General features: G+C 35.6%; 1 protein-coding gene across 1 annotated transcript in view; it reads right to left on the reverse strand.

Annotated features, from left to right (window-relative positions):
* LOC116723024 (transmembrane protein 163-like) overlaps window positions 1-24663 on the reverse strand; it is a 53681-nt gene that overhangs the window by 7641 nt on the left and 21377 nt on the right. The window contains exons 3-5 of the mRNA XM_032567538.1: window positions 4449-4492; window positions 3248-3339; window positions 2224-2320 (exon numbers count right to left, since the gene is read on the reverse strand). Of these exons, the coding sequence (XP_032423429.1) occupies window positions 2224-2320; window positions 3248-3339; window positions 4449-4492 (233 nt within the window). The remainder of the gene's footprint in view (window positions 1-2223; window positions 2321-3247; window positions 3340-4448; window positions 4493-24663) is intronic.

Raw genomic sequence — 24663 nt, forward strand, 5'->3', positions numbered from 1 at the left:
TTGATGGTGTTAGCAAGATCCCACTGGGCTCTAACACGCGGTCTCTATTAACATAATGGCATGAAAGCAATAAACAGTCTGGAGAGAAGCTGCTGACCTTAACCAGCTCCCCTTCTTCTCCTGACTTAAATATTTCTCTTTACCATCAGAGATCTTTAATTGTTTCTAACAACATTTTTCCTTTCTTTAAATGTCACACCCTCCCAAATGTCAACTAGTCAATGAGTTTGAGGCAATTTACGGTCGACAGAAAAATCGGTTTGACTCAGGGTCGATTAAAGTTAGACAAAGACGTCTCTGAAAAGGGAAATTGTTTCAGAAGAAGTTCAGGCAAGTTAAGTAGTATTATTGTGCTTTATACAGTAAGAAACAACAATAAACACACACTGTCTGCATGCTGCACACCTGGTTTAAATGTTTTCTGCAAATTAATTTTTTTTTATGTTAGAAATGCCTTGATCTGATCTTGATTTGGGGTCCCAATCAGGATGTAGTCCCAAACTAAACTAAACTGTCAGTACAACAATGACATGAATGTTACATAAAGTGAACTTTGTTTTGTTGATTTAATAAATCCAGGTTTTCTCAAACATATCAAGTGACAATGATTTTTACTCTTTAAAAAAATCATCTCTGATGGCAATTTTGCGGTTTTGGCTTCTCTTTCTCATTCTCTTGTTTTCTATCTATCTCCGTCTGTTCTTGAGATTAAAACCTGAAAAATCAGCTTTAAACTGACACTAATTCATCACAGTGCAGCTAAGAAGAGATACAACACTGTCAGGATTATCCATAGTCTCAACAGTTTCACAGAAAAATAAGTGATGTTATAAGAAAGTGAGGAGGAGTCCTTGTTAAAAGCAAAAATGAACAATAATAAAGTAAAGACAGTCTATAATTTAAAGAAACATTTGGAGAACAAGCCTAATGCAGGATCTGTGTGTTTAAAAATAACCAAAACAAGACACTCTCTGTCTTTACCTTTCTACTTCAGCGAAGGAAACCCTGATGTGAACATCTTTGATCGTAGTAGACAAGCTATTTCCTGAAGAACCCACTTTCATTTTCCTGAAGCTTTTATTTCTGTAGTTTCAAAGTAACCAAGGAAGTCACTGACTGGTAGAGTATTCATTACTCACCTTCACTCTGTGATCTATTTTAGGTTTATCTCAACCTCTTTTTTGCACCTTTACATTACTGCACCTGCCAAACCTCAGCGACATCTTTGCAGGGAAACATGCATACAGACCATGAATCCAAACCAAATTCTTTTTTATTGGCTGTTGGACGTGTACTATATAAAATGTCTCAACAAAGTTTCATTGTCTGTAAGTTTAAAGCATCTTAAGTTAACTTGATGTACATCTATAGTCATGTTGACCTTGTCTTTCGTTGCTTAGCTATTTCCTTCCATCTATTACACATTTTTATTTGCAAATATTAATGTTTTTCCTCTGTTCTTTCTGTAGAAAGCATGCCTGGCTCAGTCTTGGCCAGAACTGACCCAAGGAAGCAAACTAATTTGTTGCTCAGCAGATTCCCATTAATGCTTTAATTTTAACACAGACCACATCTAAAATCTTTATATTTGTTTTTTTGACAATGAGAATACTATTACATTTCAACTCAGCATAAAGAAAATATGTGAAATTGTTTACATTTTAAAATAATTGTTTAAGAGAATTGGTAAGTTTAGTTGTTGTGTTACCATGGTTACAATCCAACGCTATAAATTTTATCTTTCTTTGTGTTTCAGCTTGGTTTGTTTACAAAAAACATCTCAGCAAATTAGAACCAATTATTTGTGAATGCTTTTAAGATCACTTTCTCCTTTAAAGGACTTTTCACCACTTGGCAATAAATGATCAGCTGAATTTCACTGCGTTTATTATCATTTAGATTGAAAGGTTCTGACAGTATGGTTGGACTGCATTGGAATAAAGTTGTTAGAACTGAATTTTGACTATCATTGGACTGCAGTGTGCCATTTATTCATGCAAAACTCCCACACATCAGTTTTATTGTTTTATAATACACAGCTATAGGCCTATTCATGCAGCTAAAAAAATTTAGATTCATAGAATTTTGCGTCTACTATTCATTGAGCATGACTCAGATATTAAAGCACTCATTATCCCACTCATATATAATGTTTTAAAGGTTTTGACAAGATTATAAACCTAGATTTAATGTTTAAAATGTTGCATGTGTGTGCAGCCTTACCACTTCTGGAGGCATCCTGGTGGCCAGATCATGGATGGCTTTTCCCAGGATACACAGTGAGGAGAGAATAAACACAATCCCCAGGATCACACATGCTCTGCAGACCCCAAAACAGGAAAAGAAATGTGCTTTGAGTTAGCCTCAAACCACTACAATATTTTACAAGAACTACAGAGAATGACGAGAAAGAATGATGGAAATTCAGTCCCAACATGTTAAAACCGAGAATTTTTAGTAATAAGGAGGCTTAGCAAAAGTGCTTTTTTTTGTGCAAAACTTTAGCACAGCTTGACAGATGTTGCTGCAAAAGCTCATCTGCTGGTCCAAATTTACAATATCTGTCTCATCTATCTCACTGCAGGACAGGCCCACAGCTACTTGGCAGACGCAGTGTAGTGTTGAGTCCCATTTTTCTTATTTTCTCATTTCGACTCAAAAATCAAACTATTCCAATTCTTCAGTAAGAAAACTTTTTTAAGGCAAGCTTATTTTGACTGTTGCACAACACAATTTTAGACCTTCATTTTACCACCTCTTCTTTTGGTAACTATGTGAACACATAACCCCCCCCCAAAAAAAATTCTTTACATTTTTCTACATTGCAGCTCCTTGGAGATGGAGTTATCACTTATTTGTTTTAAAGTAAGTGTCTGCTGCTCAGTTTCTCTTTGTTGGGGTGTACAGGTGTGTGTTAAAACATTTTAAAGTGTCATGTCTCATTATCAGTGACACATCTGAGCTCTGGTGATTATTTTTAGACAAGTGAGCCTCGGTGCAACCTGACAGCTACTTAATAAAGTCCACTGAACTCCAACAAGCGGTAATAAGCAATGACATACAGTAGATTTCCGTTGTTCAACTAATTACAAATACATAGTGTTTAAAATGATTTGAATGCACCCAACATCCCATCCTGTTCTGTCTTATTTATTCATGAGAAATGAACACTTTCTGGGGATTTTTTTTCTGTTTTTGACACATATATCCATATATATGTCTTTTTTTTAGACTTGTTCATACTCACATGTACTCTCTGTGTGCAGAGTGAACAGCTGCTGCGTTGCTGTAGCGCCAAAGGACGATGGCTGATGACATGACATCCAGTGTGGCATCAAACTACGGCGGGTTGGAGAAAGACAAGAAGAAAAAAGAAATAGTACGAATTTTACAATACTCGTTGTGACCATAGATATTAAATAATAACTGGTCAATTTAAAAAGTATGCATTTAAAAGTGCTCTTATTATATTTATTTATTTATATTTTAAATGTTTTCCTAGTAAGTGTAGCTATGGTGATGCTTAAAAAAAGATATAATTTTTTTAATTCTACAATTTTAGGCTTGATTTTTTATTCTTTTAGATTTTTAATATAAGTGATAAAATAATATATTTTTAAGGGATTTTACAAAGTTTTAAGAGAGGACGGTTTTGAATATAGTATATTTTGGCCCTATTTTCTTACATTATAACAAAATAACAAAAATAGCTTATTGTACAACAGACATATTTTATTTTTTTCTTGCTGAGTCCTCCTGCAGCCCCCTGAGGGGGCCACCCATATTAATACCACCCATATTAAAAGGGTGAAACAATTAATGACAGCACGTTTTATTGGGTTTTATTAAATGGTTTATTTTATATGATCTAATCTGCACTAATGAGAACATAAATTAGTTTTTCTCTAAAGAATTCAATGTGAACTGATAAGCATCAAAACAGGAACTACAGAAAATCTTAAAGTGAAATAATAAAATGTTTGGTGATCCATATGAAAATATAATCAAAACAGTGCTGAGTTTAAGTATTATAGTTGGCAAAAGCAACATATATTCAGATGATTTACCAAAGATAATTAAAACCTTCTGAGATAAAATAGCCAGCGCTGCAGTTCAAATGATCTAATCATCTTATGCTAATTGTATTTCCCAAAAGCCCAAGGTGTGAATTCATTAATTTTCATTTCCTTGTTATTAAGTTTTATATTCTCCTACTAGTAACAATCTTAATCATTTCCTCTTGTAATTATGACCTCTTTCACAAACTCAAAATGCATTTAGACATTCCATCCTATCTCCTTGGAGAGTTCATCCGCACTCCCTTGTTACCGTGGCAACAAGGGGACCAATAACACTTTGGTTCTAGGATTCATTAATAAATTGCCAAGGTCCCCAGCAATGACTAATTGATCAGTGTTTAAGGAGGAAAGCAGGAAGCTGGGACTCACGGCAAATCCAAAGGCTGATGCGCTGTGTCTCATGAAGGAAACAGCTGTAAAGACAGAAAACAACAACGTGAGTGACTTTTCTCCTCCAAAGGAAAACAACAGAGTTCATTCTGATCCTTTCCCTGTTTTCTGTAAAGAATGCACTCATAGGTACACGATTCATCATGTACTGGCACCTCAGTGCAATGCTGGGAAATAGCCTAGTGAGTTAAAGGTGTTATTGTTACGAAATAAGTGAAACAAAAAGCATGATGTAAAAATAAATTCAAATTGTAGTGAGGTTCCTTTTTTATCATTGTTTTCCATTTGAATAAAGCACCATACCACATTTAATGAAAAACACACACATACACAGTATATATATTCAATAATATATATATATATTCAATAAATGAGAATATTAGTGAAAAGCCCATTTATTTCAGAAACTTTATCATTCAGTTAAATACATTACATACAGACACAGATTGATGTTTGAAAGTTTTTATTTCTGTTAATTATGATGATTTTCTGCTTAAAATTAGTGAAAACATATAAAATACAAATATTACATTAGACTATTAAAAAACTATTTAATAAGGAAATGAAAAGTATACTTAAAACCTGCTTAAAAGTTATTTTAAAAAGTTGCTTTTCACCTCATCTAAAATTATAAAATAATTTTATTAAAGAAGAGTGTTGATCATAAAGAATGGTGAAGGAGGGAATTATGATCTTGGCTTATTTTTCCTGCACCTAATTTAGGTTTTTAAAGCAGCGCAGACAACAAATTGGGCACTTTGTGGGGACTGCTGTGGGAGTACAAAGTGCTTTGGTTGCTTTTAATGGTTATTCTCTCTGTGTATACTCAGAGCAACAGCTGTGTCTTCATTCTTCGCTCAAAATTGAGCTTTTTCCCAGGGTTTATTGGGACAAATTGATTGCTTTACAATTTAGAGGAGAAAATAGTTCTTCAAGCAGGTAAAACATGAAATGCGCTCAAATTTTCAAACAATTTAGCAATTTGGTATGAAGTATGTAACGACAACAACAAAAAAATCTTAGCATTTTATCAAATTTTACTATATCTAAATACATTTGACAAGATAATTTATTACTCTGAATTTTATTATATTATGATTACCAAATTTTTTGGCTTTTGTTAAAATAGTCTGCTTATAGATCTTCTGACATTTCCAGACGGTTAAAGAAAGCTTTGTCTGGCTGTGTCAGTGACACGGAAAGGTCAGCATGACATCAGCTGACTGGATGACTGGATCCATTTAATAATGCCGAGCAATGAACACCATATGGGCCAAACTATCAGATGTCACTAAATGAGAACAGATGTTTACTAAATGAGATATTTACGCATTTAGTAAATATCTCTATAATAAGATATTTACTAAATGCAAATTAATTACCTGTGTGTTATAATTACCTGTGCAAATTAATTAATTAGCAGCGATAGAGCCTTTATTATTGTTTTTTACCAGTAGTGACGTCAATGAGGCTGATGTCTTCTGCATTCATTGCAGTGCAGTTGTTGTTTAAAGCACCTGTATTGTTTTGCTGCGCTCCTTTTCCTTGTGTGCTTAGCTCCCTCCTGTCTGCGCTCGCAGGTCAGAGTCTCTTGGGACACCAACCCGCCATTAAATTGCCATGGCAACAGGAGATTTGAGGCCAAGATGGGACTTAGTTTGAGCTCGAGCAGCAAGCAAAAAGCTTTAATCTTCCTTTTCTCTTTCATATTACCTCGCAGTCATTCCCCTGACCTCTGTCTTTGAAACCTCACAGATGTCGCTTCCATACTTTCTGCTTTGCTGTCATGGACGTGTCAGTCATACTAGGGGGTGACACAGGATTTCCTGCAATATGCTGTCTCTATGTCGCTCTTGTCTCCTGAGATAATCACCTTGGATCTCCATCGCTGTCTTAGTCACACATTCACTTCTAAATGTGTTCTCTCTCACTGCCTTTTCTTTGGGCCTCTAACAGGCTCCCGCCTACCTGAAGAGCGCAGAAACAAGGCCAAGTCATTGTGGATGCTTCTGTGCCAACTTCTCTGTTATGTTTAGACAAAGTACTGGCTTTTTGCCTTCTGTTAGAAGTCTAGTTTGTCTGTGTTTGTGTTTGTTGGCCTAGGAAAACGGCACCAAAAAAGAACATTTGTCTCAAAATGGTCAGGTGTAAAACCTAGACTGAAAATTGCTAAAAAAAGAACCCAGTATCTAAAGGTAAAGCCAAATTTAAAGAGGCAGAATAAAAGAAGGGTAAGCTCCATCTGATCTAGGGCATAAAAAAGTTTTATCATGATATTTGATGGTACTATTTTGATAACAATAAAAGTGACGATAAGAACTATTTATTACGTCTTTTTTAGGAAAGTGTATGGTAGACACAGCAATCATAGCCCTGCTGTTGAGAAACATATCAATGTATAATACAGTTCAAAAAAGTGTTTTTAATTCTATCTAATGTTTTGCATAAAATATACTATGGAGCAGTTTTTGCTAAAATCCCAGAACTCTTAGAATAAAGCAGTCCAGGTTCAGCTGTTTGCTTAATGTGGTTTTATCATTTCTCTCTACACTTAGTCTTAATATCTGGTATCTAAATGGTAGTTTTCTGTTCTTTTGCAAATAGAACTTTTAATGACTTTTTAATACTTTGCAGTTTTAAAAAAAAATCTCTCTTCAGTGATGAATAATTAATAAACGCTCTGTCTAACGTTCAAAACATGACAACAGATTGTTTTTGAAGATTTTCTTTTTTTAATCTCTTTACTATTAAAAATCAAAAGAAAATTATTTTGAGAATGGAAAAAGCAATACTAATTTTCTTCAAAACAATGGTACCTTTAATTTATTATCTTCTTCAACTTATGTTTGATGTTTAATGAAAACAGAGTGAGGTGAACGTGAGGCAGATGTGAAATAACTCATAAAAAATGGTTCCACTGATGTAGTTTATGGCACAGAGAACAAAAGTGGGCTTATCCAAAGTGGGCTTGTACTGTATGTAATAGTTTCTAATAATTTGGACATACACATATACATACGTGTATGCAAATGTGCAGAAAGAGTTCTTTGAAACTCAGTTTTCACACCAAAAACTGAGTTTGAATATGGACGCAAAAAGAGACAACAATTTCCACGAGTGCAGTATCCTCTGACCTTTACCTTGCCACATCAGAACCTTCAAATCAAACACCATCTTTATTGTTCCTCCCAGCCTGGTCTGGTGTGTGGGGTTTTTACATCAGAGAAGGCAGCCATTGATGACTGGCTGGGAATGCAAGTAAGCATGAAAGTACTCATTCAGGGAAAAACAACATACAGATTTTTATTTTTGTGGAACCCCAAAGGTTGTGCCCCCCTGGGCAGTGTGCCACATCCCCTTTATTATTTCCTTAAACAGGGAAAATCCTTTCTCACGGTTATCCCCACTTGAGATTTCTGAATCAACAGAAATGTCCCTCTTTTTGATCTTACTTAAGCCTCCTGAAAGGCTAATTCAGTTGTCATTACTTGGATTTAACTATATATCCAGTTACTGATGTGTAATGGAGTGACCAGCAGGATAATTGGATTATGAATCTACAAGAGTTCACATGTGCATTCCAAGTCAGTTTTCAATTTATAGCTGCAGCCTCAGAAACATTCTAAACATCTTTAACCTCATTTCATGGTTACATTTAAATACAGATACCTATATTAATCATGTAAAAGAGCTTAGGAGCCGTCCTATATAACTACCAAAAATAAAAAAATAATGTATGTAAAATTATTAATGGAAAATCTTTTTAAAATAATAAGTTGTGTACGTCACTGCATGTATACACTTTAAAACTTGAATCTGGGCCTTTTCTATCTTTAAATGTAAATGCTTTCTGCTGAAGAAGAAGATATACGCTGTCTGTCTTGAATATCATTTGCAAAGCATCTCTGTTCCTGCATCTTAAAAGCATGCAGTTGTTCAAAGATAGTTGTGGATTGCTTTTGTTTATGAGGCTGTCAATCCAAAAAGACTGGATTCACTCAGAGAGGCTCCAAATGTAAAAATAGTCAGTATCACCCTCCCTGCAGTTATTCATCTTCCAGTTTCTGCTCCCGAGCTCATTTCGATGTGCCAGCCGTCTGTGTGGTTACCAGCTGCCAGCAAATCGATGCCTCTCTGGAGGCGAGCGGACATGCTTCCGTGTTCTGTCCTTCGGGTTGGTAGTTAATCAGGAGGGCAAGCATGCATGGACAGATACTAACAAGACTGGAGAAATAAGGAGCAAAAGCAAAGGAAGAGCTGTTTGAAAGGGAGACTAAGGAAATTTAAAGACCCTAAAGAAAAAGACAAACAAGAGGGAGCAGGAGAGAAGAAACAGGGGCTAAATGGGAAAACAGCAAAATAAACTACATTTGTTTCACAAGTATTAAAATGTGGGGAAAATCCATAATTATTTTACTTTCTATCAAAATAAGGAATTATCTTCTCACAGTTTGATACACAGTATTTTGCACGTTTAAGAAAGGGGGGAAAAAAAGCCAAAACTATGCTTAAGACGACAAGTTGGCAAGACTCCCTTTTGAGTTTTTCCTACAGTTTAAACCAAAATGTCCTTCTTTAACTTCAACAGTACAAAGAATCTGTCCCCAAAATCAATAATCCATGTTTAGTAGTATAGAGCAGACAACAGGTATTGGCAGGAGTAAGGGGACAAACAGCCCACAAACAGCAAAAATACACAAACATTAGGGAAACCTCCAAAAACGCTTTTACCTGGCTGTTTTAGTAGTTCAAACACCAAATATACCTTATATGTGCATTAATAAATGCAGTGGACACCGTCCTGGCACAACCACAGAAACTAATCTGCAGCAAAAGAACATTAACAGTGTTCCTGGATTTGCAACTGCCAGCCAGTAGCAACTAGCATTGCGCCAAGATCAAATATTTTAGATATGCTCTACAAATAGGCAAATCAGTAAATAGGCAAATTTTCTGTGAATAGATTAGGTTGCGTTCCAAAGTTCTAGTAAGTCCATTTTACCATAAAGAGAAAGAAAAAGTATAATGATCGATTCTAATTAAATCCAACATTTCTTAATGTAATTGTTAGCTTTTTATTATGGTGCAGATATTTTAATTTAATAAGAAATTCTTTCAAAAATGCTACTAAATAATGATATAAAGATCTTTATTGAATTGTTTTTGTTTGTTGGTTATGTTATTGAACTACAACATCTGTCCATCTATCCAAGCATACATGCACAGTCAGTTTATGCTAAATCAACTCAATAGTCAATGAAAAGACGAAAAAACTGGAGTAACTGTTATGTTTGAGCTATTAATCTGTGAAAATCTTTGTCCAGCTGTCTGCTGACAGGTGCAGTAGAGTGAGGGAGGTTATTTCTTCTCCGGCTGGTTGCCATTCCATTACCCCTAAAACCTCCCATGCTATTGACTTTATGAAAAAAGTCCATATCGAATTAGCAGAATAATTTGCAACCAAATAGAAATGTAATTACGTCCTCCTTTCTGCTCCTCAAGGGCAGTGGCTCAATTCAAGGATGCAGACTTCAATTACATCCAAGGAGCAGAGGAATAACCAGTGGGACTGTAAAGAGGACGAGGAGGAATAAAAAAGGCAGTCAGATGGACAGATGAAAAAGGAAAATCGGATCTAAACAGAGAGATGGCGTAGGTGGGCTGGCAGAAGGAAAAGGGAGGTGAAAGATTAAAGAGCAAAGATGTCACACAGAGAAAAGGGAACTGAAAGAGATTAGATGAGCCACTGCCAATCTGTGACTGAGCTTCTGATCTAACCAAGGTAAGTCACTGCACTCACAAATTAAACAAATCTTCCAACAAGCGCATTTATTGAAGTGAACTGAGTGAAATGAAACTACTTTATAGTATAATAGAGACAACACTTTAAAGAAATGTTCACACATTGATCCATTATTATTATTTTTTTTGTTTCAGGAAAAAAGTAATGTATTTGCAACTAAACAATTAATTAACAAACTATAGCAAGTGGTTTGTCCCAAACCATATTTTTCAGGGGTGAGATGTCTGAGGGTGACTTAAATGTACGACCCATTTCAGTTCCCCTCAAAGCATCTCCATAAATTCCATAAATTGGGCTTTGACTCAGCAAGGATTTTCCATTTCTTACTTCTCAGCTAATCTGTGGTGTGTTTTGGGTCACTGTCATGTCAGAGGGGACAGCTTCAGCTTTTCTCGGGTCCTGATGTAATAAAGAGTCCTCAAAGTGTTCCTCAAGCCACCTGTTTTTCACAGGTGGCTTGAGCTTTCTTTTTCCTGGAATGCTTTATTTGTTTTATTCCAAACATCTCTTCTGTTTTTGTTTTCAGATAATTCACTTTTAGATTCCTCTGGCAAATGAACATTGTTCCAGAAGTCTTGATCTTTCTCTAAACTCTTTGTGCTCCACTTCAACCAAACTTTTGTGTTTTTTTTCTTAAAGAGCAGAAGTTTTGTGCTTAGATACTTCCAATGGAAGTTAAACGTTTGCAGTCTCATTCTTATTCTAATTCTACAGGCCTGCACTTTATTTAATGTTATGCACTTAATTTTGGGTTAACATCTTGCTGTTTGCTTTCAACGTGAACTGGGTTAAATAACCAAACCTGGGCATGTCCCAAGCTTATAGATTACATTCTGTACAGTGGGATGGCTTGGGGCTCCCTTTAATTCCAAACAGCCAGGAGCGCATCAAACTATAAGATTTAAGCTTGCATGTAGGTAATTTATTTGTCACAAGAGTTAGCTTTCTTTAAGTGTTACTTTATTTAAATGTTTTGAAAGGTCTTTTCTTTAGTAATTGTTTTGTTATAGTGCTTGAGTTTTTATGTATTAAGATTAAATATTCACATGAGGAGTATTTTAGAAAAACACAAAAGCTTTCAGATGGTGGCTTAATTTTTGGCATGACTAACAGATGTTGTTTTTATTTGTTGATATTTTAGGTCATATGCTATTGGTTAAACAGTCTGCTTTTAAATCTAGTATTTTTACAGACTAATAAATAATAAAATGAACTGTTTGGTGAGCAGAGGCAGGTAAAAGGGCAGCGAGGAGTTAAAATATTCAACAGGGGGATCACAAGAAGAGCTGACACAAAGGGTGAATTATGCCTCATTAAGATTTGACTAAACAAGGTTTTTATGCTAATGTGCCTGTCTGGGCACAAAGAGGAGAGGAAGATCTGACCTTATAGTCTCGCTCTGTCATTCTATTGGCTGGAATCATAACAAGGTGGGACTGTTTCCATGTCTCTCCACAAGGGAACAAAAATCATTTGCATGCAGAAAGAATAAAGATACAAGACAGAAAGTAGGTGAGACTGTAGATGAGCAGAGACAGTTTAAGCATAAGGAACAGCATGCAGGCAAGAGTAGATAAATCTGTAAATCTGAGCAAAGACATGATAGTAAGAATCAGGTCATCTTTGGAAGTATTTTTTTTAACATGAGGGATAAATTAGGAATTCTTATCTAAAATTAAAAATGTGTTTCTGATTTCACAATTTGAAGCCTTGAAAATGACCACCATCTCTTTAAGAAGCTGCTGCTCTTTCCGACACTGTGCCTTTAACATGTCATCACAACAATGTAACGTTCTTATACTTACGCATCAGTTTTATCTGTCTAACATGTTTTAATCTACTTTAATCATTTTCTAATCTGTTATAGATCCTAGATATAGCATCAGATTTTATATAAAGTTTAATATAAAATGAATTGACTAAATTAATTGATTTGTGAAAACAATGGAAACGTCCCATCAAAAACACTAGAAGTTGTGACTTTTAAAGATTTTTTTTTTCAAGCTACACTGCAACCTAAGAGCACACTAACACAATCCCTGCTTTCTCAGCAGATGTTTCCGACAAGGTTGCAGTTGTCTTCTCAGCCGCAAAATATTGTATTTAATAATTCAGGACCTCCAGCTCAGTTCAGCTGTGCACTGAGCCCTGCTCTCCTGGAAGAGTTCACCCAGCGGAAAACCTTAGCATGAATCTTCCTGTCCTTCAGCCTCTGTTCCTCATTTCTTCTTCTTTTTAACCTCCTCCTGATTTCTCTCCCCCGGTTCTGCTCTTTTGCCTTTACAGGTCCATTTGCTCCTCGTCCTACATGCCTCTGTTCTTAAATACAAATCCTTTTTTAACATCCAGTTTCTCTTGCTAAAGTTGTCATTTCTGAGTCTGATTTTGCTTCCTGTGTTTTCCTTTTCCTCTTTTTTTTATTCTGCCTTTGAATTTGTTTCCTTTCTCCTCCCTTCATCTCTCTATCCTTTTCCCCCTTCTCCTCTAAATACTTCCTCATTCTAACTTTCCTTTGAGTTATTCCTCAGGGATTACACCAACCTCTTCTCTCCCACCATAAGCACAGCAGGATTGATATGTAGCCGGACAGAGCTGAAGTCAATTGGCACAGAGCGAAACGTACCATCTGTATGTAGCTTGGTACTGGGGACGCCACAGAGTTTGTGTAGGGCTCAAGCTGGAGCTGACTGGGCTATCGCTTCCTACGCACATGTAGGTTTTCCACAGTTTCACCCTGGAAATGTTTAAACAGTTTAAAAAGGGCTTCCAGTGGAGTTAACATGATTTACTGCCTCCAAGAATTGTACAAAGTTGCACCACTAGTGAGAGAAGAAGTCCCCATAAGTTTATGCCAATATAATGAACATGCATAATTAGGAGCTCAAGTAAGCCCAGAACATTCATAAAAGTCCATGCAAAACAAATTTTAGGCAGCCATAGACATATATTTTGTAATGTAGTTCAAGGGATATTTTGTTGAAACCTATGTAAAATGAAACTTAGCATTATTTATTTTGAAAGAGATTATTGTCCTGTCTTTTTATCAAATGTTTTTTTTTTTTAATGTTCAAGGGGGCATATTTGGTGGTAAGGTTAGTTGTAAGTTGATTTCAGAAGCCCAAGTTACCTGTTGCTGTTTGAATATTAAAGTTTGGTTGTACTCTCAAACATCTGGTATACTTTAAAGTGGTAGGTTCAGAGTGTTTAACTTCAAATTAAAAGTAAATATGTGCCAGATTTTTTAAAAACAGTTATAAAGCATTTAAATTCATTCTTTTATTTTCAGTTTAACAATTTATACTTGTTCAACTGGCATTATTTCACTTATAACAAAACATTTTCCCATATAACCTCCAAGTAAAACTAGTACTCTTTTATAGTAAGAAATTATTTACCTAAAACAACCTCTTATTTCATGATGAAAAGCTACTTGTAAGTTAGTTTTGTCTTACTTCAAATGTACTCTGATATTTGTAGTAGAAACTAGACCAAGAATATTTGTTAAAATGTTGTGTTTTTGCAGTGCAGACTGAAACATTTTTTATGAGACCCTAAGTTAGTTGTACAGACTAATGTTTGGAAACCTCTATGAACTAAACCAATACTGTAACGAACATAGGGCCAAAAATCCTGCACATATATGTGAAAGACTGATAGTCGTGTATAAAATCCTGATGGAGAATATTGCTGTAGTCTGTGGAATCAATGTGTGGACTTTGTTTATGTCATGTCTTTATTAGCAAGCATACACAGTCAGAATGATATGAATTTTGACAGCCCAGATCTCTGTAAGAAATCTATTTTAAATTAAAACAGCAGACTAAAACAGAATTGGTTAGATGTTTGTTCACATTTATTATATTTTCAGAATTCCTGGGTGAAAACAACAAACCTTTAATTTTGAAATTACACAACTCTGTCAGGTGAATTTTAACGATCCAGAATTCCCCCTTTTCTGACTTAAACCTCTGCAGCCATCAGGCCTTACATTTCCCCAAATAATTAAAAACAAACAAGCAGCTTCAACTACAGTATAGGGAGTAATTCCTTCAGCTCTGAGGGGGGCAGGAGAATGAAACAGCCTCTCCTCTGTTTACTGTTTACCTCACTAATTTACTTTCTTTGAAATGTTTCAGTCGTTCCCAGGCAGGGATATATGCTGAGCAGCAATTAGTAGAAATCACACAGCTGCTGTGGTTAAATCTGACAAGAAAAGTTTCACATTGGAGGGTGCAGGAGCATAAGTGGAGATGTAACTGCTCAACTTGACCTTATCAGGGCAGGCTGGACCGGTAACCGTGACACAGAATGAAGGGGCAAGACCACAAGATGTCTAAAGTAAGGACACACACACCAACACACACAAAGGGGAAGTTCTGCTCTGTTGTCATTAGCTATAAGCAGAAAATCATTATAATTAACAGAAATCAAGGCTTTAACCCATCACTCTGTAATTAATCGATACTATTTCAGACAGCTTGCTAGCTAGATAAACAGTTAGTTAGCTAGCTAGCTAGCTAGATAAACAGTTAGCTAGCTAGATAAACAGTTAGCTAGATAGATAGAGATAGATTGGGGCAGGGAGTTTTGCAGAAAGTGATTTTGTTCATGAATGGCTCTATCCAAACCAAATCCACAGCTCTGGTAAAGCTTTTCGCCGCTGTATATTTTCCCCAGGAGTTTTATAATGAGATCTTTGGAGACTACTCTGCATAATCAAATACAATCACTCAGACAGATGCTCACACAAGCATCCAAACATGTCACTCTGTAAAAAGCCTTAAAGCAAATTCAGCCTTTTACACTAGTATAGTATCATAACAGGCAAAGTATTTAGTGGCAGAAGAAATAATTGTTTTTAAAAATTCACATATTGGTACAAATTAAATCAAATATAAGCATTATTTTATTCTAACAAATAGAAGATTGCTAAAATTTTTTTAGCAATAAACAGTGAACACCTTTTCCATTTGAGATTATGCTCCTGTAAAAATACGTATTTCAAGCATTTTACACCTGGGTTGTCCTGTCCATCCATCTGTCTGTCCATCCATTCATCCATCCATTCATCCCTCCATCACTCCCCCCCAGCGTTTAGGTCTATCACAATAACAAATTTTGCTGCACGATAAATTGTCCCAGAAATGATTGTGATAGACCAACAAACTTTAATGTTGTAAAGAGCGCTTAACAGAAGTCGAAGATATTTTAAATATCCAAAGTAAAACACAACCAAAAGTTATTAATCACACAGAAGTAAAAGCCATACATAATCAAATCCATAAATAAAATGGATTATGAAGATTATGAAATATTAATAATCAAAATTTAATTTTGCATTGAAAATTAGAACTTATTGTATCTGAGCATAATACTGTTTTAATTCAATAAAGATTTCATTCCTCTCCTAAAATCTGCTCATGTTTGTGATTTTCTTGTAGTTTAGCAGTCAGAGGTGCTTCATTTTTATCAACACTTCCATCCATTCATTATGTTAATACACAAAATAAAAACCTAAAAACCTGTTATCAATTCTGGTTTTGGTCTTGTTTTTTAAAAATGCTTTGTATTATGATATTTAAATTTGTGCCATTTGAAAGATTTCAGATCTCTTTGCATTTTACTTCCAGTTTAGCCTGCAGCACTCTTCTTTTGAATTCATTTGGTCCCAATACTCTATGTTATTCACACACAGGTTGTTTTTGCTCCCTAGCCCTGCAGCAGCACTGTACTTCAGCTTCTTTAATAAATCCTTTTTTTTCTAATCAGCATTACTGTCTGCCTGGGAGTCCTGCATCTGAGTCCCCCCCTTATTACAAACTGTGACAAAACAAACCACGGCAGCCGCTAATTGGCTGCAACAGTCAGAGTTTTTCATATATCAAAACACCTAACGTGTTTACAACCTAATATTTCAAAGCTCAAAACAAAACCCTTATCTGTTATTGAAATGCTTATAGCAAAAAAGAAAAAGAAAACATCCCATTAGATATGAAACTGTGAAAGTATTTTTAATAACAGTGTCTCTTTCAAGCACTCACTAAACCAAAATAATAATCAAACATGAAGCTCTTAGTCATAGCACACATAGCAGCATTTGTGATGGATGACAGTGTAATGTGATGCCGCTCTGTATTTTTTGGTCATACATCCAGCAAATAGTATGCACCATGTGACAAGCAAGTCGTGCCATGGCAACAGACCCCCATTTTCATCACATTTTATCTCATTCGCCGTGGTAACACCAGCTCAGACAGAGCTGATAGGTTTGTCAGATTAAAACATTGTGTGATGTATTGGACTCTGAAGACTTTGGCAGCTCAGAAAAGATCCTGACGAACTGCAGCTAAAACAGAAATTGATCAGACATCTTATTGTGCTTCAAGGGAATCCATCATATAATCCTAGGGCCAAACAAAGTATTTTTCTAGAGGACATCAGGAGAAGAGATCTTATCTTCTGGCTTTAACATACTTTAACATGCATAGTTACATGTCAGCTTAAATTCAAGAAAAAAGCCCGAATTTGCAGTCCTGAATTTTATTTACATCTGTTTTCAAACATCTAATCTAATAATCTTTCTGAAATTTCTGGCTCTACTTAAAGAAATTATTCAGGCTGCTAATGAACCCACATTCAGTTCACCTGTCTCAGTAAGTCTCAAACTTTTAAATTTCATCTGCATCCAAAACAGTTGGTGCATCACAACTGACAGCTATTTCTATGTAATTGATGCTGTGCTGTCACTTTAATTCAAGCATTCATATCTACCGCTTGAGATAGTCAATAGCAATTAACTAGAAGAAAAAACTGTTAATGCTGAGTATGACCATGAGCTACACTTACATTTGCTGTATAAAAAAGTGTAATTCATTGCTAGTTTTTCAAACAAAATTTCTTTTAATCACCAAGTTCTTTTAATCCTTTAGCAGACCTTTCATGTGATAAACTTTTCCAAACAGTTTAAATAACTGTCACCTAAATAGAACCTGTATCACAACACAATGAAGGCTAACAGACCTCAAAAGCAGCATATTAAGTACTGATCTGAAGAAATGTAAGAGAAGAGAAAAATGTTTTTCACTCGGGGCCATGTTGGTTTGGATAGCTATTTTTGCTTCATAAATTAAATCCTAAGTTAAAAACAAAATTTTCGTAATTAATAAAGTTATCTTCATCAGACCTTAAAATTTGACATGAAACTTATGTAAACTAAAACACTTTACCACAATGAAGGATTTGCTAAATTCATTTCTATTAATTTTAAACCGCTGTCTGATAACGATGTCCTTACTGACATTTTTTTAGTTAGAAGCCACTGATCTAAGTCTCCAAAGTGAGATTAAAAGTCCTAAAGCTCAGCAGGATTCGCACTCCGATACCCTGCAGGACATCCAGAAAGGTAACCCTGACTCAGTGGATGAGGTCTACGAGAACCATACCTTGATGCTCTTATTTATTAGCGAGAAATCTGTCATTTCCAAGTTTGCTGTTGCATTTAAAACCCATTTTACATGTTAATAAGACTTTAACACTGACATTCAAGAATTGGCTACTTGATATGAATCAACCTTGAAATCGGTTGGTAGATACAGGAAAGGTTCATAATGAATATAATGCCCTCTCATCATTTAAAAAAATGACAGCATTTCATCAGTTTTATATATATAAAAAAATCCCTGTGGAAGATCAAATGGAATATGTTATAAAGCACAAACTCAAACTCTTGTTTCTTTCTAAGAAGGACAAGAAAATGTTAAAACGACCACATAAATCTGGAGATAGTTGGTTCCTCTCACAGAAAGTTTGTTATAACCCTATTTATTTTAGCATATCTGATATGGTTTATTCGGTGTCAACATGCAGTTTGACATTGAGCCCCTGGCTGTCTATTCAGAAAAACCTCCTGAAACGCTTCTATCAAAGATTTCTGAGATACTAAGAAAAAAAAAAATGTGTTTTTGGTTTTTCAGCCTGGATCATGCGTTAGAGGTACACTCGGGAATCCACACACCTACACACAAACATGCATTTGTTGCCTTGCCAAAAGGTAGCTGAAGATCAGAATGCAAATTACATTTTTGTTTCTACTGTTTCAAGTGCATGTGTCTCCAGTGGTTGATGTCATGCGCTTGTGCACCTGCTTGGTTGGGGACAGAGAAGTCAAGACAAAATGTAAAACAGGGTTGTAAATTTAAGGCAAGGAAAGCACAATTCTTCTTGTGTGCATCCATTCTGCCTCATTTTTCAAAACGTGCCTTTTGCAGATAAATGTTGCTTACTTGTCTGACAAACACCCACACTGTTATTCCCATATCTCACTCTGTCTGACTCTGGTTTAATCTGTCTTCCTGACAGAACTGGTGTACGCTTGGCTGTTAAAGAAGAGAAGGCTGGAATGAGTGGGTGGTGAGTACCTTGTAGGATTTTGATGAATGCTTTGAAATTGAAATAAATGTGGGTCATAAACGGAGTGAACATCTAACTCATCTACAATGCCTACATTTAGTTCTGAGAGATCCTTGAGGAGATTCTGCAAACCAACATACTAAATATCAAGTCTAACTTATGTGTTTGTGTGAATGAAATTACTTGTAAATTAAATTGGACTTCAGAAATCTAATGGATATTTTATAATTAGTAGTTTTCACAATGTGCTAATTTTTGAACAAATGGACATATTTTATATTGCGTTCCAGCTAGCTCAGAAATCAGAACTAGAAGTTGTGTTTGATGTCAGACCTGAGGTAAAAGAAGTGGGAATTTCAACATTGTCTGCAGTACCTCTTTCAAAAAAAATTTTAAGCTTTACTTTCCATCAGTAGACACCACTTTTAATTTGTTCAGTTTATAGTTGCAGGTGCTACATGTAACATTGATTTCAGACACACTCTTTTGTAAAATAAACTTGTTTCCACTGCAGTTTACTACTGTTGATGTGAGGAGCCGCCATATTGAAACAGAAAGTTGACCTTACAAGTCGTAACTGGGGTAGTTGGAATTACCTAGTGGTCAATCCAACTTCAGAGGACATTCAATTGATTTTTCTATCTGGGAAGTCATAAATTCCCAGTTCTGAGTACAACTGGAACGCTGTGTAACACCTGTTTCCCCACAGATTGGTTCAGGTCTGCCTTCACTGACCAAATGTCTTCAGAGTCCGCAACAATGCTTTTTTAAAGTTCAGAGGCAGGAAATCCTCTGCAGTTCTTATTTACAACTGTCGATGTCTTTACATTGAAAATCTCCCCATATTTAACCATTTTTAGTAGAATTATAATGACAAAATAAAGTGCATACACAATGCTATACTTTTTAATTTTAATCCTATCAGTGTTACTTTTACAGGTGTTATTTTATTTAATCATGCATATGTTTTACAAGTGAATGTTTTTTTTAGATTTTACCCTGCTGCTCTTTATGTTTGGAAAATAAATGGAATCAGTTCTACATGCAGTCAAGGTATTCAGATGATTTGTTTTACGAGGAAAAAGGAAACATGTTCTTTGATGGGTCAAGTTTACTTGTAAACAGATTTCTTATTATACTCTCCTGCCTGTGGCAACAGTTTGGGTTTTGAGTGTCTCTCGGTACCCTGAAATAAGTGTTTCTTTGCTCTGTGCCAGTAAAGAGTTGGTGCTATTATAAAGGCAGCTTTCCAGGCTCAGAGCTGTTGCTTTGAAATAAAAAAGAAGAATGATGGCTCTAAGTTTGGCATTTTTGAGCCAGCATTGGAACCAGTTGGGCGCGAGCTCCATACCAAACTCAACTCTTCTTTCAGCTTTCACTATGCAGACAACTTTCCCTCCTCCACTACTTACTTTCATTTTTAAAACATATAATTCTGCTCAAGAGTGAGATGCTGACATCAGTTTTTCCAGTTGTACATTACTTCACTGCAAAACAATGACGGAGGGGGGAGAGAAATTACCTTGTAGAATGAAGATGGATGACTTTTCCATTCATTGTTGCATTCTCATTCCACCCCTTGCAGACTTATCTGCTGCTATTTAGGAGTTCCATCAGCTCAATGTCATAGAGCTCAATAAAATATTCATGCATTAAGAGGAGAATTAGGCTCTCCGAGTCCCATTTCCCTGGGGCCATCCCATTCAGCACATGCAGCAATCTTCTAGAAGGTAACAAATGGCAACACGAGGAAGCCCAAGCTTGTTAATGGATCCACTGGATGCATAGCCTTGCGATTGATTACCATGGATCTACATAGCTGTTGGGTCCATAAGGAGTTTTACTCTGTTTTGTGATCATACATAAGGCAGGAAGGTTGCTGTAGTTCAGCAGAGGGGTAATATAATGGCCTTATCTCTGAGTCATTCATAAATTTAAGCGATGCTACTTCATAAAAATGTGGCTGCAGAGCAATAAGCTAGGGCTTGGACTTTAATGTGAAATTTTCTCGGATGAAAAAGCCACAGTGATACCCCCATCCATCCATAGCCAACAAGTGGGCATAAACTTTAGATGGAGGAATGATTACTGTTGTTACCAGCTTTTCATCAGCTTTTCCATTGGTTGGTGACCAAAGCATGGCTTTCTAGTTACCACTATCTGTGATGTTTTGTTTTTTCATCCTGTGAAATCCACCATCTCAATTTCTCATTTTTATGTTGATTGTTTTTGTTTGTCATGCCACCAAGCTCTGATATAGGAAGCAGACACTAATTAATTCAGACAAAAATAATGGACCCTAAAATGTGCTATGTGGGTCTTAAAGTAGAAAAAATGACAAAGATTTTGCCACAATTTAAGTATGTGTTTCAACTTTGATGCATTCCATAAACTGTATAGTGTATGTGTATTGCTATTAGTAGTGAGGAATTCGCAGTGTTCTGCTGCTAATCGCATGAGTTACCTTTGCTGTCATGTCAACATCTCGTCATTTAGACTTTTCCCCAATATTTTGGTCACTTAACCATCTGAAAATGTAATCTCAATGTTAAATTTCTAAATCATTAAAACATATTGTGAAAGATAGGTAATCTACCTTTATAAAGTTTTTAAAGTTACAGACTGTTGAGTACAGACTGACCAAAAGAAACTGATGACTTATGTGTCTGATTCAATGTGTATTTGATTTAGCTGGTTGTATAGCATAAATGTATTATTTATGCTTCTGTATGGTAATACAGAAGGCTCCTACACAATTACATCAACGACATTTATCTTATGTATTTAGTTTTGCACATTACAACAATTTAAACTAAAGAGACAAAATGATACGATTTTTCCTGTTGGGTTTTTTTAAAAAGAGAACTTCTGTTTCAGTCATAAGTTAATCCACACCTCAATTTAATAAACAGTTCCAACGGTGTACACATAAAACCACATAGTGTGACTGGCATTAAAGACCCCAACACAATTTCAGAGTAATTTAGAAGTAGACATTTGCAGCGCCTCACGTCCTTGGCGATTCAGCGAGGAGTAAAAACAGTGAAATGCTGCTGACTGACGAAAGATGGTGCGAAGCTGCCTCGAGAGGCCGAACTATAATTACCCTGCAGATGGAGAGTTCCTGACAGCCAAGCAAATACACAGATAAAACACACTATTACTTCTGATAAAAAATGCCTGCACAGTGTTTCCAACAAAAACAAAAAAAAACAAGCAAGGAGAGATGTCAGTAATGTTCTTCCAAAATACACCATGTAAACACAATTAGTGAAGCTTACAGAGTAGTGCTTCCATCTTCCATCTAAAATACTTTATTACTTCTTCTTTGAATGCATTAAAAGTCTGAGCTGATGACCTACTAAAGCTCAGAATTTGCATAGTACAATTTAAATGCCCAGAACATGGATCCTATGCTAGATATTGCTTAAAAATAAAATGCAACATCATAAAATCCTGCATCAGCCCGCAGAGGTTTTAAAGATATTTCCTCCTGAGGAGACAATCGATAGTTTAATGTTTTTGCAATGACTTATGACACTTTCAGAGGTTTCTTCTATTAGGATGCAGCAGGCAACTCATCACTCTGACAAAAATAGCCTGGTCAATTCTAAGCAACCCAAAACAATTCGCAGAACATAAACTGCTCCACCAACAAACAAAACTAGACCTCACTTTAAGTTAGGAAATCTAGTTTTCAATTTAAGCACTAATTGAAGGTAAGAAACACATTTCCAGTGATATGTTTATATCCAGTGATGGGTTTGAATGGTAATGATTAATAAGATTAATGGTAATAAATTGATTACTGAAATAATCGTCAACTAATTTAGTAATTTAATTATTATGTATGTATATTGTTGTCCCTCTACAAATTTAAATTCAAATTTATCCATCCAATTTCTGTCAAAATCACTGCAGTATTTTTGTTATACTGTCTTCTCCTGGAAATAGCTCCTCCAATAAATGAAATGATCAAACGTATTATAAGTATATGAACAATTACGGCTTCTACTGTATGCACATTTGAGCACATTTTGAGGATGAGTTGAATGGTAAAGTCTATTTCAGCTTAATTTAAGCCAATAAAATCACTGGACTTAAGTCTGGAGTGACATTAAGTACTGCAGAAAATCAAATGTGGACCATAAAACAAGACTTGAATTACTGAAATGGCTTCCATAGTGACCCTGGTTCATTAACCACGTCTAAACTATGAGACAGCCGGGTTGTAAACCTGACAGCTTGCCACAAACAAGTCACATCAGAAGGTTACTGAGACGTGAAGCCTCAACAGAAATCCATGCAGCCTGAGCACAGAGCTGAGCAGTGATGCTGAGATAGGCAAAATACTTTAGCAGAGATTAAAACTGAATCCAACCATAAACAAAATATGTTTTAGATGCTGAATTCATAGGATGAACAATGTCGATTTGGCAAATTATTGTTGGCTAGTTCCCACGTAAATGCAGACATTGTCCAGAGATATGTTCCTTTTTCACTTGAGAAAACATGGAGTCATTAAATTTTACACCAGAACTCTGAAATAATTTGACAAATTTCTACTTTAAGTGGGCCAACTTTAATCTAAAAGGACTGAAAATAACCAGACTATTACACAACTGACACATATGTTTTTATGTCAACCTGTTTCAGCTCCATTACTTTTGTTTCATCCTGATGTCCCACTGGCAACAGAGTGTGTGTAATACACCATGCATGAGCACACGGGATCCCCTGAACATCAGTGGCATTTACAGGATGACACAGGTGTGTATTCACTCACATGAATACTCCTTCAAAGGCTTCACATGTAAAACAGATGCATCCGAAAAGTTGTGGTAAAACATACTAATGGTTAAAAATTGCAAATCATAAAACCACAGATATCAAAACTCAATTAAAATACAATATGGATAAAAACAGAAGAGAACGCATAGACCTTTAAAAGTAAAGATAAAATACAATTCAAAATTAGTCATAGCATTTATAAAGAGTGGCCTTAAATAGATTTAAGACAAAACATCTATGCAATCATGGAACCACTTTTTAATTCCAGGAATATAGAGTTATGATATACAAATATGATGCAACGATGGATTCAGATTTAACTGAATACATGCTACCCCTTGTTAGTTCCTAATAAGCACCAAAAAATTGCTATAAAATTAATTTGATTTTGAATGGTTTTGGATTGATCTGTCTATAAAAGTCAAGATGAAACATATTACATATTAGATGTTATTATGATGTTCAGTTTAGATTTTTTGTTTTAAATAACTACATTGTTTTACTTCTTTCTCAGTCACCTGAAATCAAGAAAACTTACCTGAGGCAGACATTTCAGAGACAACACAGATATTAAAGGTTTTCTCAAGCCTAGTCTTTACATTTCAGGAATAAAATATGCCTTGTGATACAGGGACCAGATAATAGGTCCAACAAAGATAAACAAAAACAAAGAGGCAAAGCCACGATCCATTTAAATATCTACACATAGCAATAATAATGATGCGAATACATGTTTGAGTTTGAGGGACTCATTACACCAATGATTTATAACTCTGGCATTTACTTTAACCTCAGAATAATTTTATAAATGGCTTCCACAACAGAGGAATGGATTCAAACACGAATCTTTGCACAGAAACAAAGCAAATCCCCCACAGACCCCTCATTTGCACCAGAACAGCTCTGGAATAATAATATCTCAGCAGCAAGGGCAGTGACAGAGTGCATTTAATGACTATAAGAAACTAAACCCCTAATTGATATTAGTTTTTAATTTCCTGTTTACTGTATTGCTTTCAGATATATGTATTTATATCTTCATCTTTCATCAGTCATCTTTGCCTCTGCGTGCGTAATTGGTTCGTCGCCTCTTGGTGTTAGGAAGAAGGGAAGAAAGATGTGACTGAAGCATCTGGTGTGAGAATCTAAGAATGCCGAGGACAGCCTCACTGCATCGGAGCATCAGAGAGA

Source organism: Xiphophorus hellerii, chromosome 7 (genome assembly GCF_003331165.1).
Source record: "Xiphophorus hellerii strain 12219 chromosome 7, Xiphophorus_hellerii-4.1, whole genome shotgun sequence".
In the NCBI taxonomy this organism is placed as follows: Eukaryota; Metazoa; Chordata; class Actinopteri; order Cyprinodontiformes; family Poeciliidae; genus Xiphophorus; species Xiphophorus hellerii.